We start from the raw sequence: 14,977 nt of genomic DNA on the forward strand, positions 1-14,977 counted from the left end.
TTTCAACTCCAGCAAGTAGACAGGAGTGATTAATTATGATCCCCGGTCTACTGATAGGAGCCCAAGACCTGAAAGGCCACGTGGCTCGGCTGGGCCCAGGGGAGCTGCCGGAACTTGCATGCAGGTCTCCGGGCCCCCGTCCAGGGCTTTCGCTCACTGGGTCATGCACGGGCCTTGCCCCCAGCCCCCCACGCCAGCCGGTGTCTCCGGGCCTCGCTCCCTGTGCTGCGGGGCCTGCTCGACCCTGAGTGACCCTGTATGCGGGGGTTGGACCATTCACTGTGTCACCCGTCATCCTCCCTCATGAAAGTACTGCCCAGATTTCTGAAAAAGGGAGTGCCTGGGGCTGGGAAGGCACGGTCAAGACCCTGCATTGCTGGTGCCCCAGGAAACTGCGGCCGTCCCTTTGGGAAGCAGCATGACCCTGTGGCAAGAAACATAGAAACGTTGATGGCGGTGGAGCGCGGACCCCCTCCTGGGAATGCGGCCTGTGGAAATGACTCATCACAAGCCCAGAGCCTTATCATGCATGAGAGGTGTTCAGCCCATGGCAGAGGAAGATTGGCACAAACATGAATGTCTGACCTGAGGGGAAATGTCACCAGTCGGGTGACCAGGAAATGCAAAATCACAGGAAAATACTGGTGGCAACAGCATTCAGTAAAAACAATTAAAAAGGAAAGTCCGGTCAGAGTCATAGCAAAGTAGATAAACAAGATGCTTCTGCAGGGGAAAGTCCTCCAGAGAAGCCAGCGGCCAGGCTGAGAGGGGACAGCTGTGACAGCTGTCGTCTTTTCAGATGGAACAGACCTGGGTGGGCAGGCCTCGGGGGAGCGGAGTGTGAGGGTGCAACGGTGGCCCGAGGGCGCAGGTAGCAGGCAGGCGGCCTGGAATGTGGGACATCGGCGCCCAAGCACACTGACCATAGGCTCTGCGTCTGTCCAGATGTGGCCTAGATGCCCGAGGAGCCGGCCTTGTGCGTAGGGCGCTGTCGAAGATCAGTCCCTTCACTCAGCAAGCACTTGTTGAGCACCTACTGTGTACCTCAGTGTTCTAGGCACTGGGCCCACAGCAGTGAATAAACCCACCAGCCCCTGCCCTCATGGAATCAATGTTCTAGAGAGGGAGACAGAGCCCTCGAATGTAGTAACTCCTCCCCCTGGCACGTCCCAGGTGAGTCCTCCCCACTGCCTAGGAGCACGCAGCGGGCTCCAGGCCCTCGGAGCCGCTTCTCTGGTCTGTCTGCAGCTCCTCTCGCCTCAGCACAGCCCTCACTCGTGGGTGTCATTCTCTGGGGCCCCGCCCTGCAAAGGATTCCCACTCTGCATGTCCTTGGGGACTGTCCCTGCCCCAGGTTTTGTTTCCACTGGGTATCATCTGGGTGAAGAAGTTATACCTGTCTGGGAGAAAAGAACCAAAGCAGAGTCTTGTCACAGCTGTCCCCAGGCCCCGCATCGCCGGGGCCCCGCCAAGGCTTCCTTCGCATCTGTGTGCAGAGGGCCTGCTCTGCTGGCACCATGCTGGGCACAGCCAGGGAGCCAAGGAGGGTGAGGCCCGGGGCCCAACGTCCCCGGTAGCTGGACATGGACCGGTGGCCACGATTCAGAACCTACCCACTCTCCTGTGGGCAGCCCAGGTGGCCTTGCCCAGTGTAGTAATAGAAATAGCAGCCACTGCTATGTGCCTGTTAGGTGCCAAGGCCTCCCAACAACCCTCTAGGGAGGCATCGCTCCCATTTTACAGATGAAAAGAGCAAGGCCCAGCATTGTTCAGTCATTTGCCAAAGGTTACAGCTAGTTTACCCCAGGTTCAAAGTCAGGCTTCAAATCTGCACCTTCAAAGTGCTGTCTCCACCTCTCCCCTACCCCTAGTTGTCCTCTTGTAACACCTGTTTGTCATTGTCTTTTGTCCTCTTGCTAGTTCTGTATCAGCTGCCACCAGTTGCATGGGAGCGTGGCCACCTGCCAGAGTGGACAGGGCAGTGATGTGACTTGGACACCTGGATTCTCACCCTGGGCCTGCCTGTGACTTGTGTATGGTCTTGAACTATTCTCTTTCCCTCTCTGGACGTGATAGGACTTGCCATCTCCGAGGACCTCTGGCTTCACGTTCTCTGATGAAGGTAGCAGAGAGGGAAGAGCGGGTGTTTCAGGTTCCCAGGGGCTAATATTTCAGCTCTTAACAGAACACAACCCACCATCTGACTAAAAAAAACCCTCTTTCCAACTCCCATCCAGAAATAAAGACGACAGATAAATAAGCAGCAGTAGCCTTTTTCCGGGAACCAGAAATAGCGCCCAGTGCTGACTGATAGAAAGAGTCTTATTCTATTTGGGGGAGAAGAGATGTTGGCACTGTTGTGATTTTCCCAGGGCGGAGCTGGAGGGAACTCTGCTGTCGCTGTCCCTCACGTGGGGCGGGGCCGGCCTGTCTGCTGCCACCAAGGCGCTGGCTCCACCGCTGCAGGGCGCGGCTGCTTCCTCGACCCTCCCACTCAGGTGACCTTTGTGTCCACGAGCCAGACTGATGTCACCGTCTGCATCTCAAAGGCTGGGTCTGCATCTCAAAGGCTGGGTCCGTTTGTATGACCAGACGGCAGCATGTCCTCAAGCAGGGCCTTTGCACTGGCCGTTCCGTCTGCCAGGAGCGCGTTTCCCCCAGATGCCCAGGCTGACCGCTCGCCTTCCTGTGCCTTCGCTCAGCGAGGCATATCCCGATCACACCTCCACCTCCACTGGCAGCCCCCTCGCGCTCCCCGTGTCACCCGCCAGCACCATCTAGCTGTCCCTTTTACTCATCCATCGGGCTTATTGTCCGGTCCCTGCACCTGGAATGGCAGCTCCACGAGGCAGCGTTGCCTGTGTGCCTTCATTGCTGGGTCTCTGGCTCCAGGGATACAACACATTTTTTTGTTGGTGACCGGTTGTTGAAACCAAAATAGAAACAGTAGTAGTTTCTAATTTACTGTGATTTCACAGGCGTGGCAGGATGATTTTGGCTACAAGCAGTAGAGTCATGGTGGTCTGCTGCACCTGAGTCCAGCGTGGGGACAGGCCCCGGGCGTGGGGCAGCCTGCAGCCCAGTGAGGGACACAGGTTCCTTTCCAGCCTCTGCCCTGCGGGCACAGGACTGCCTTCCCCCAAGGCTGACCCCCACAGACTGAGCTCGGTCTGTGGGCCTTTCAGGCCGCATGATCAGGGAGGTCTCGGTCCCGGGCCCACCCTGGAGAGGGCGTGGGGTTTGCAGCTGGTAGTGCCTGTTTCTCAGGGTGTGGTCAACAAGCTCCAAGTTAGGATAAAGGAAGAAGAGCATGACGCTGTGCCTGGGCCCCTCTTTCTTGTCACACTCGGTCCTTGGCCACCTCTGCTGGGTCCTGCCACCACCCAGGCTACCACCTCAGACACCAGAGCCTGAGATTTCGGAAAGGTGTGGGTGTCTGGCCTAATGCTGGATGCGGCCTGTTCGTTGGAAGTGTCTCGTCTCTGCATTTCATCTGGACCCCAGATATCTCCGGGAGAGCACTCCTCATCCTTCTCTGGTTCACCCTGGCCTTGGCAGGGGCGGGGCTGGGGGACGGGTCTCTGCAGGTTTTCTGGAGGATCGAAGGAGACACTGTACCCGAAGCATTTATTTAGCCCAGTTTCCCACAGAGAGCGAGTGCTCGCTGGATGGCAGCTGCTGCCGCTGGGGTTTTTTCCTTATTTTTCTTTTTCAATTGGTATAAGCCACATACCATAAAATCCACCTTTTTAAAGTGTAGATACAGTTCAGTAGGTTTGAATATATTCACAGAGTTGTACAACCATCACAATTATCTAATCCCAGAACATTTTCATCACCCCAAAAAGGAATGTACCCATTTGCACTCACTCCGCATTCCACCTGCCCCCCAGGCCCTGGCAACCACCAGTCTCCTTTCTGTCTCTATGGATCGGCCCATTCTGGACATTTGGGATAAAGTCATATATTTTGTGGCTTTTCTAACTGGCTTCCTTCACTTAGCAGAATGTTTTCAAGGTTTATCTACGTTGTAGCATGAATCAGTGCTTTTTATGGCTGGATATATTCCATTGCATGGATATATCACGTTTTGTTTACCCACTCATCAGTTGATTGACATTTGGGTTGTTGCCACTCTTTGGCTGTGATGAATAACGCTGTTATGAACATTCCTGGACAGGTTTTTTTGTGGACATATGTTTCTGTCCTCTTGGTTGTATAGCTAGGAGTGGACTGCTGGGTCACACTGGAACTATGTTTGACTGTTTGAAGAACTGCCAGGCTGTTTCTCAAAGCAGCTGGACCATTTTACATTCCCACCGGCAATGTCAGGACACTTGTTATTGTCTGTCTTTTTGGTTGTAGCCAACCTAATAGGTGTGGTTTTGATCTTCATTCCTCTGATGGCTAATGATGTTGAGCATCCTTTCCCATGCTTATTGGCTATTCGTACGTCCTATTTTGAGAACTGTCCGTTTCAGATCCTTTGCCCATTTTTTAAATTGGGTTACTGGTCTTTTAATTGTTTGGTTGTTAATAGTTCTTCATATATTTTGGATACTAGACCCTTATCAGATATATGATTTGCAAATATTTCCCCCCATTCTGTGGGTTTTCTTTCACTTTCTTGATAGTGTCCTTTGAAGCACACAAGTTTTAAATTTTGGTGATTTCAGATGTGTCTATTTTTACTTCGGTTGCTTGTGCTTTTGGTATCTAAGAAACCATGTCTAATCCAAGGTCATAAAGATTTACACCTGTGTGTTCTTCTAAGCATTTTATAGTTTTAGCTCAAATGCTTTTTCTGCATCTATTGATAGGATCGTGTGGGTTTTGTCCTTTATTCTGTTGATATGGAGCGGGCACTTTTTCTACTAGGGAGGCCGTGGTCAGCAGCATGGACTTGGGAGCCAGCTGCCTGGGGATGAGCCCCCAGCTGCACCCCCTACTCGCTGTGTGACTCTGGACAGGGAGCTTCACCTCTCTGTGCCCCATTTTCTTTATCTGTAAAATGGGGGTGACAGCACCTCTTTGTGGGGTTCTTGTGAGGGTAGATGATTGCTTTGCAGGCTGTGTGGAACAGTGTCTGGCACATAACAAGTGGGGTTTATTGACAGTTGGCCGCTAGCCATGACATGACTTGAAAGCTTTGGGCTGGGGTGGGAAGGGCATTGAAGGCGGATCTGAAAGCCAGGCAGATTCACCTGCTCCGAAAACTCCGGAAGCTCTGACCGGAGGAGGTCTGTTTGACTCCAGGGATCTCCGAGTCTTCCCATGGGAGGGCTGGGTCCAGGGTGGACCCCCTGCCAGGCCAGGTGGGCAACTGCTGCAAGCCGGCCTGCTGCCACACTCTCCAGTTTGTTTGGCCTGGAGCGTCACGCCCCGTTAGGGCTGGGCTGGAGGGGCTGCAGCAAGGAGCCTTTGCGCAGGGCGCTTCCTCCTTCCACAGCCTGCCAGCCCCTCACCTGTGTTTCCACCCCGGCTCTGACCCTGGGCAGGGGGTGCAGAAATGGGGCCCTGTTTAGACAGTGGCTTACAGCTGAGAGCCAGGACACCCTCCCCCCGCCCCAACCCTACCTCCCTGCTCTGATGTCCCTGACTTCTCTTCTCCTGGCCTGCCATGTGAGCCTAGCTCCTTGTCCTGGCTCTGTACGTGGCTGTCAAGTGACCTTGGGCAAAGACGGCCTCTTTGGGCCTCTGTTTCAGCATCTGTCCCTGAGGAATATGCGTGCTCCGTGCAGAGGGCCTGCCTCGCCGTCTGCCAGGGCTCCACCCTCCCTGGGTCCCCGAGAACCTGCCATCACTCTGCGCCTGTTTGGAGTTTGGACTTTGCTGGTGGGGGCGGGGGGCGGGGAGGGAAATTAGAACACTTTTAATGTTCCCTGTGTAATTCTTGGCACTGGCTTTTATGAGATATGTGAAGCTGGATCTTACCTTGGTTTCAATGTTTTAATGTACTGACCTCTTAGCCAGCCAAGTAGTAGAAGCTGTTGGAGACAAGCTGCTTTATTGTTTGCTTTCGGTTTGGTTTCCAAGTTTGTGGCAGGGATGGGGGTGTCACCCCCATCCCACTGATGCTCAGCCTTTCCCAGCTCCTGTGCCCAGAAATACAGGGTGGTCTTACCTCCTGGGAGCTGGTGCCCTGAGTGGGGATGGAGGTAGACTGAGTAGTAATAACAAACCAGTCATGCAATTTAACAATCAGTAGAGAGATTCAGAATACACTTTGTTTTCCCACGAATAATCTGTTTTGCCCTCACTCGGTGTCTGGCACCAGGAGCGTCCTGACGAACAGAGCACACCCAGCTCCCAGAGCTTCTCAGAAAACCAAACACGCCTGGAACCCACAGGGTGAGCGCGCACCCCTGCAAGAGCGGGGACTCAGGAGAGCAGCGGCGTGGGGGGTGGGGCCGGGGCTGGAGTGTGGTGGCAGGAGGAGGGTGGTGCCTGTGCTCACGTATGGCCCGTCGGGGTGACGGAGGAGTCGGGAGCCACCTCTGTTAGATGGCGAGAGGCTGCATGCCAGGGGTCCCTGTGTGACTGCGAGCCGCTCTTTAATCCCCCCACCCCACCCTCAGCATCCTCCCCACGGGATTATTTGCAAACTTCAGAGGTGATGTACGTAAAGCCCTTGGCAGTGCTAGACCCGGGGTAAGAGCTGAAGGGCTGGTGTCGTTCCTGTGATTATCATTAAGCTGATACTGCGTATGGAGGGGGAAGTCTTTTTTTTTTTAACATCTTTATTGGAGTATAATTGCTTTGCAATGGTGTGTTAGTTTCTGCTGTGTAACAAAGTGAATCAGCTATATATATACATACATCCCCATATCTCCTCCCTCTTGCGTCTCCCTCCCACCCTCCCTATCCCACCCCTCTACGTGGTCACAAAGCGCTGAGCTGATCTCCCTGTGCTATGCGGCTGCTTCCCACTAGCTATCTATTTTACATTTGGTAGTGTATATAAGTCCATGCCACTCTCTCACTTCGTCCCAGCTTACCCTTTGGAGGGGGAAGTCTTCATTGCCCCAGAACAGAGTTCATAGTTGATTGAGTGAAAATTTGAGTTACAAAACTCAAATTGAGTTTTGTTGAGTACCTCGTTGGGGAGCTGTGTGTGTGTGTCACATGCCCAAGTGCGGGCTAGGAGGTAATCGCAGTCGTATCTGTGACTGGGTCTGGTTTTCACTTTTAGTTGATCTTCAGCCTTTGCCGTTATCATGTATTGGTTCCGTCATTACAGAAATGCTATTAGAAAATGTAATGAAAGTCTGTGCTCTCATTCCTGGCACGTGTGGGTGACTGTAGCGTATGGGCCGTCAGATGGGGTGGGCAGGGGCTCTGAGGGCGCCCCGAGGAGAGGGCGGTGCTGACTTGGGCTTCTCCTCCACCCCCAGATGACAGGATCTGCTCACCACCCTTCATGGAGCTCACGAGCCTGGGCGGAGACGACACCATGCGGCTCCTGGAGGAGAATGGCCTGGCCTTCCCGTTCAGTGCGTACCGTGCCCTGAGCGTGCCGCGTGGGGGCCGGGTGGGCCTTAAACTTCCCGAGGGTGCAGGCAGGCCTCGGCCGCCGGGGAGGGCATGGCCCCGGGTCCCTGGGTTCCTGGGTGGTGAGGGCCTGGCCCGGCGGCGTCCGTCCAGCTCACCCGTGGGCAGGTGCTGGCCCTGGTCGAGTCCGCGCCGCCCTCCAGCTCCCACCTGCCCCTCCCCTGAGGGGCTGCGGGAGTTGTCGAGAGTTTCTTCCTGTACCTGCAAGGCTGGGCTCTGTGGGTGAATAAGCTCGCTAACCCCTCTGTTTTTCTCTCCCCCACCCACAGTTTGCAAAACCAGAGTGGCTCATGGCACCAACTCTCACGAGGTGAGTGGGAGATGTGACGACTTGACTGCCCTGTGCCCCGCCTCCCCACCCCTGCCGTCCCCCTGCCCCCGATCCGTTCAGCTCGCGGTGTCTCTCTGGGAGCCCGCCAGGCCTGCTGCTGGATCCCGCTCTGTGTCCTGCTCCTGATGGTCGCGGCTTTGTACGCTGTCTCCACCCACACCCGCACCCTGTGCCTGTCCTGTCCCCGAGGCCGCGATGGCTGTGCCTGCCCCCTTTGTGCCCGGGCGAGCCAGGCCTCCATCTCACCAGTCCTTTGACCCGTCGGTGTCAGTCCCTTCCTGCTCTGTGCCGGGCACTGGCCTGGGCCCCGCTGAAAAGATGCCATCGCTGCCCACAGGGATCTGCCAGTCCTGCTGAATTTGGGAAGGGGGTGAGAGGCGGAAGGAGTACCCTACCTGCCGTGTACGTGATTGCCCCACCCTCTCATTCATTCCTGTGTTCACCCAGTGGTCATTCCCGGCCTTGGGTGCTGCGGGAAGGATGCGTAAGATGTGAGTCCTGCCCTGGCGGGGAGCACAGAGTCCCGGAGGCGGAGGGCACCCGCGGGGTGTGGTTGGGAGACTGAGCGGAGGAAGCCTTTTGGGGGCAAGAGGAGCTAATGGCCAGGCAGGGGCTCTGCTGGGTCTGTCGCCGTCCTTAAGAACCATGCCTGGGACATTGTCTTCAGGGGCACAGCCCAGCCTGGGGACCCCCTCATTAGGTGCATGGGAGGACACCCTGGGCCGTAGACATCTGACCCACCCAGAAGGCCCTGTGGGAGAGTCTGTCCCGCGCAGCCCCGCCGTCAGAAATGCTCCCCCAAGACCTATGACTAAACGTGGACAACCCCGGCAGTGCGGCCTGGAGAAGATGTATGTAGTGTCTTTATCCCTGGCATGCATTTATGGGGAAATGTCTGTGAACAGATGTGTCCCTGTGGTGTGGTACATGCCATGATGGGGCTGCAAGGCTGAGGGGGTCCCTTTGCTTGTGGGAGGGAACGTGAGGCCAGGAAATCCTGGCCTGTAGCAAAGGTCAGCTGTCTCCTAAGGTCAGGAGCCCTCATGGAACCTTCCCTGTCCAGGCCTGCCTGGGCTCCGGGCCAGGGGTGTGCGCCCCGGGAGGGAGCAGGAAGGCTTCAGAGCAGCCAGAATCGTGTCCCTGGAACCCACACTCCCCTCGCTGGCACCAGCACCTGCTCCCTGACCTTCCACCTGGCCCTTTTCACCACCAAACGGTTCCTCTGTTGGTCAGTGCCTCGGGGTTTTCAGGACAGAAAGGCAACTGCAGTCGTTAGTGTAATTAGACCAGCCTAATGCAGAATAGGTCAGCCTGCCAGGAAGGAACTGCTTCTGCTGTTGACGTAAGAACTTTGGAATCACACCAGCCTGGGACCAGGTCTGGTTCTGAGCACCACCAGCTGTGTGACTTCGGGCAGATTACCCAGCCTCTCTGGGTTTCCGTCCCACACTTGTAACTGGGGATATGGTGGCTGTTGTAAGGATAAGGGAGTTGCTGCATGTGGTGCCATGGGGCCTGGCCCAGGGAGTGTTTGATACGCTGTCGTGGAACCAGTTGCCCTGGAGCCCGCTGGGTCATTGCTGACGGGGCAGGGGTTCCGGATCGAGGTGGCCACCCTCCTCCGGGGGAGTCTTGACTCCATGGGGTCAAGCGCCATCAGGGGAGGCTACTGCACCCCTCAGTCCAGTTATCCAAGTCTGGCTCCAAGGTGTGAGCCACGTCCCCCCCACTTCCCCACCCCTGGGGCTCCCCCAGCCCGCCGTGCGCTGTTTCCGGGAGGGGCTCCTCTGCTGGGTGGGGGTCAGGGACAGAGCCCTGAGATTGGGGTCTGGGGTGTTGCAGATTCCCAGGGGGCTTGTGTGCCGCGGGCCATCTGCCTCCTGGGAGGCTGTTAGCATCAGAGGGACGCCCCCTCTGGCGGGGTGCCCTCCGTGGCCTGAGCCTGGGGGTGGGACGCCGAGGCTCGTCACCCCCCTCAGGGGTGCCCGGGGATGCTGAGTGCAGCGAGGAGGGAGGGCATCTCTGTGCACGTGATTAGCTTTACACAGGAAAGGGGGCTTTCTGACCGGGGTCCTCACCTGTACCCCAGTCTGCCCGAGCCCTACCTCTGATTCCCCGGTCCCTCGCTCAACTGAAGTCGGGACTAGTTTGTTTTCATCTTATGTTCACACGATGGTTTGGGCTCCTGTCTTGGCTTTAAGCTGGTGTAAGCACACAAATTTGCTCCACAGTGGAATACCACGTCCCCTCCTTTAAAAAAAAAGGCAAAAAAACCCCCACTGAGCCAAAAGCTCGGAGGACCCCGAAGCTACCCCATGGTGGTTATTTTATTTATTTATTTTTAATTTTTTTGGCCACACTGCGCGACATGTGGGATCTTAGTTCCCTGACCAGGGATCGAACCCGTGCCCCCTGCAGTGGAAGTGCGGAGTCTTAACCACTGGACCGCCAGGGAAGCCCCACCATGGTGGTTACTGATGGTATTTTACAGGTGAGGAAAATGGAGCTTAAACAGGGCTTATGCAGCAAGCGCCGGGCTGGGTCTTGAACCCATGTATGGCTCTCTTACTTTCATCAGATGGCTAAGGTGATAATTCACTGCGGCGCGCGCGCGCGCGCGCACACACGCACACACACACACACACACACACACACACACACACCCCTTTCGTTTCCCCGTGTGACCTGGATCTCTACTTCTGCCCCACCCGGCTGAGCACCAGGCATGTCGTGGTCGTGCTCTGTGACAGTTGATGTGGGAGGCAACAGCCAGTGTGGTGGCCAGCTGTCCAGCCCCGGTACCTCTCCCAGCAGCTCTGGGCATCTGGTGGCTCCTTCCTGGGGCCCCGTAGCCTTGAACGAAGCATTAGCCGTGGCCCCGGCACTGGCAGCTGGCTGCAGTGGGCCCTGCCTCAGCCAAAGCGGGCAGCCTTTCTCCCGCCGCCCCTCTTCCCATCTCGACCTCAGTCCCCTGCCAGACCCTCCTGTTGGAGGCCTTTGTCCCCAGAGGATTCAGGGACGGGGAGCGGCATGTTCCCATTCCTCAAGTGCTCGTGTGGCTCACTCAGTGTCCAAGACGGCAAGGCTGGGGGCTGTTGGACCCCAGCCCATTCTGGGCTCTGTCACTTTCCAGCAGCCACTAAGTGCCGCAGGGCCTCAGTTTCCTCATCTGTAAAAGGGGCGTGGTGTCAGTGCCCACCTCGGGGGTACATTGTGAGGGAAACAGCAGGTGATTCATGTAAAGTGGTTAGAACAGGGCCAGGTGTGTCATGAGTGCTCAAAAGGCAGCGCTTGTCGTTATGCAGGCTTGGACCCAAGGCCTCCTAAACCCTGATCCATTGTCTTCCACCTCCTGGCTGTGCCACCCGCGCCCCCCCCCCCCGACCAAAGACTTTGTGGAGGAACCTCTAGGAGGTCATAAGGGTTAAGTAGTACACAACCCAGGGGGTCCTATTCCCTGGGTGCAGTGTGAGTAGTGGAATTGTGCAGTGCACAGCCAGCTCAGCCTTACATGGCGGGCCTGATGGTGCAGGATGTCCAAACCCCCATAGCAGGAGTGGATTGATCCCCAGGTGTTCTTCTCAAGTCCCACTCCACTCACCCTGGCTTGAGACTCTTCTTGGGGAGCCCTTGTGCTACAGGACCAGGGGTGGGCCTTGGTGGCAGTGCTCCGGACAGGTGACACACCCCGTGTCTGGGGCTGAGGAGGTAGTGCACTCTGACCAAGCCCTTGGCCCCCTGTCTCCCCAGATGGCCATCGTGTTCAACCAGGAGGGCCTGAGCGCCATCCAGCTGCCCTGCGTGGTCCAGAATTTCATCAACCACAACGCCGTCCTGTACAAGGTGTTTGTGGTCGGCGAGTCCTATACCGTGGTCCAGAGGCCCTCGCTGAAGAACTTCTCTGCGGGCACATCAGGTAACTGAGCCTCGCGCCATCTCTGGATGCCCTGAGCTCAGGGGCACGGCTGGAGCACGGCACTAGCCGCCAGTTTCTGGAGCGGGGAGAGGTGATCTGAAGGTTGGAAGAGTTGTGTCCAGTAGGTAAAGAGGTCTTGGGGCACGCCAGGTCATTGTAAGGGCTCCGTCTGTCTCAACTGCCATAAATTCCAGGAAGAACCTGAAAGCTTTCTGCACCCAGGCCGCTTCCCGGGGCCCCATGCGATAATGAGGCTCACAGGGAACACGCTGGAATGGATGATGGTCCCTTCAGCGAAGCCAGGGAGGGATAGGGAGGGAGGGGCCCCTCATACTTTGAGGACCAGAGCGCTGGCTGCTTTATCACGTCTCCTTTTTCCAACTGGGAAACACTGAGTTCCCTGCTGCTTCTGCAGCCGCTGAGGTGGACGCATGCTCTCTTCGGAGTTAGCGCACAGGGCACAGGACTTCCCAGCTGCGGGACCCCGGGCAGGTCAGGAGTGGGCACAGTCAGCCTGCCGGGTCCCCCACAGGGCTGAGGAACGCATCGGTTAGCGTGTTTTGGATCAGTGGATGATGGTCCTCCGTGTCCCTCAGATGTCACACAGTGGTGGCATTTGCAGGGTTCTGCCAGCATCGGGGCATCTGAGGGGGTCCTCTAGGGAGGCTGAGGGGCTCCACGCGCTCAGCTTTTCTTCAGCTGCTCACCAGCTCCAGGTGACCCTTGGCCGTTTCAAAAACTGACACTAAGACAAGGATTTGCTGGTATTGGGGCTGCTTAAAAGACTGTTCTAGTGGTTCTGGAGGCATCTCTAAGGCAAGTTCCGGAAACCTTTGGAACAGTGGCAGTGTCTCTGGAATAAGCACGGTCTTCCAAGAGGACCCCTCAGAGGATGTCTGGTTGCCATTGTGTGGTTTGCTCTCACTCACTGTGTGTTTCTCTCTGGACGGGAAACCCGCCATCACCAGATGAAATGCCCAGGCTGCGTTATTTCCCTCTGAGCAAACAGATGGGTCTTCCTAAAATCCGTCTGCTGGGACTGCCTCTCACCATCCGCTCCTCATGGCTTCAAGCCACTCCTCTTTTTTTTTTTTTTTTTAATAAATTTATTTATTTATTTATGGCTGTATTGGGTCTTCGTTGCTGCGCGCGGGCTTTCTCTAGTTGGGGCGAGCAGGGGCTACTCTTCGTTGTGGTGCACGGGCTTCTCATTGCAGTGGCTTCTCTTGTAGCGGAGCACGGGCTCTAGGTGCCCGGGCTTCAGTAGTTGTGGCATGCGGGCTCAGTAGTTGTGGCTCGCGGGCTCTAGAGCGCAGACTCAGTAGTTGTGGCGCACGGGCTTAGTTGCTCCACGGCATGTGGGATCTTCCTGGACCAGGGCTGGAACCCACGTCCCCTGCATTGGCAGGCGGATTCTTAACCACTGCGCCACCAGGGAAGCCCCAGGCCACGCCTCTTGAATGAAGTCCAGCTGTTCCTGTCCTCTCTCAGCCGTTCTTCCCATTAACACAACCCAGAGAGCAGACACTGTGGAAATTGTGTCTCTTTCCACTGCCCTTCTGAGTGCTGGCAGGGCTTCCAGGGTATCCGGTCCTCACACTTGTCCTTGCCTCTACCCACTGGGCTGATGGAATGATCTGGGCGTGGGGGACCGATGTCAGGAGGGGTCTTTTTGTATGTGACTGTGTACTGGCAAGAGGCATTCTTATCAGTTGTGGGCAGGATGGGGCTGATATTTTTTTAAGCCTGTTTATATTGTTTCCTGATTTTTAAAAATATGTTCTTTAAGCCTACGCGAAATGTATTAAGGGAAGAGTAGGTATAGCTTTTTATTTATTTTACCAACAATCACTCCATCTCTAAAAGAAATATACCACCTGGTTTCCTTCCTTTCCCCATGAGAAGTGTCCCTCTTTTCCTCCCCTTTTTCTCCTGGTTGCAAAGGCCTGGGCCAGTTTCCATCTGGGAACCACTAGTGGCTGGCCGTGGGCTCTGTGTCCTGTGTCTGAGGACAAGGGCTCCGCATCTGTGTCTTCTCATGGCCATTCCAGGTTGCCAGTTTACCATAATATGCAGGCTGGGGCCGAGTAGATCAGTGGAGAAACACAGAGCTAACGGAGAAGTGTTTATTATGCCCAGGCGAGCTGAGTGATTTTCACTGTGTCCGTCCCTCCATCCCCGAAACTGATTCTGTGTCCACCGTCTTCAGGGCATCACACCAGCTCATCGTTCTTTTCACACGTGTGTTCTCTTTCTGGATGAGAAGCGCAGTGTGACAGCGGCTCTTTAAGCGGGACCAATTGAGCAGGGGGCTTCAGGGCTCTGGCTTCTTTCCAGCCCCCTCCCAGCTTTCTGGTCCCCATGGCCCTGCGTGGCGGGCCCCCCGGCCTCCCCTGTCCATGCAGGGAGATGGGGGCTCCTTGAGTGGGATTCTTTTGACCTGCAGTGACGATGAGGACACCAGCTTTCCCTCCACAACTACTGTGTTCTTTTGATTCTCAGATGTACTTTTGGTTTTCACCTGTTAGCATCTCTGAAGTCAGGTGTGTCTTACGGCCACAGGCCTCTTGCAGTTGCCTCTGCTGGAACTGAAGTCACGTTTTTACGGAGAGGGTAGAGGTTGGCCTGTGCCAGCCCCAGGAAGACATGTTCTCTGCCCTTGGTCCATGGTCTTGGGGAGACTGCTTCCCTCTCCCCACTAGTTCCAGAGTCGCAGTGGGCGTGTTTCTCTGCTCCCCCTTTCTGTGCGGTGGGTTTATTTCTGTTTCTTTTCCTCTGTGGGCACAGCGCCTTTGTTATACTCTGCACGTGGGCCTTTTTTTCCTTAGGGGTATGTATGTAAAGGAACGACACCGCTTACCACATAGAGCAAGGGTCAGCAGGCTTTTTCTGCAAAAGTCCAGAGTAAATGTTTCCAGCTCTGTCATATTAATGCTGCTGTTGTTGCCTGAGAACCGCTGTAGACAACATGTAAGCGAATGGGCGTGGCTGCGTTCCAATAAACCTTTATTTACAAACACAGGTGGTGGGCCAGATTTGGTGATCTTGCATCGAGAGGCCCTCAGGTGTAACAAATGCCCTGTTTCCTTGAACCTGCCAGGCTCTCAGCCCTGGGATCCAGCAGGGAACTAGATAATCAGCCAAGTGTCATGCCCTCGTGTGCTCATCTTCTAGCGGGA

At 55.8% G+C, this 14,977-nt stretch overlaps 1 protein-coding gene across 2 annotated transcripts in view; it reads left to right on the forward strand.

Annotated features, from left to right (window-relative positions):
* ITPK1 (inositol-tetrakisphosphate 1-kinase) overlaps positions 1-14,977 on the forward strand; it is a gene marked incomplete at its 5' end in the record, with an annotated part of 213,616 nt that overhangs the window by 184,514 nt on the left and 14,125 nt on the right. For both annotated transcript variants that reach the window (XM_082384547.1, XM_082384548.1), the window contains 3 exons: positions 7,395-7,493; positions 7,821-7,861; positions 11,633-11,798. In XM_082384547.1, the coding sequence (XP_082240673.1) occupies positions 7,395-7,493; positions 7,821-7,861; positions 11,633-11,798 (306 nt within the window). The remainder of the gene's footprint in view (positions 1-7,394; positions 7,494-7,820; positions 7,862-11,632; positions 11,799-14,977) is intronic.

The sequence above is a fragment of the Balaenoptera borealis genome (genome assembly GCF_965194805.1).
Source record: "Balaenoptera borealis genome assembly, chromosome: 3".
NCBI classification, from domain to species: domain Eukaryota; kingdom Metazoa; phylum Chordata; class Mammalia; order Artiodactyla; family Balaenopteridae; genus Balaenoptera; species Balaenoptera borealis.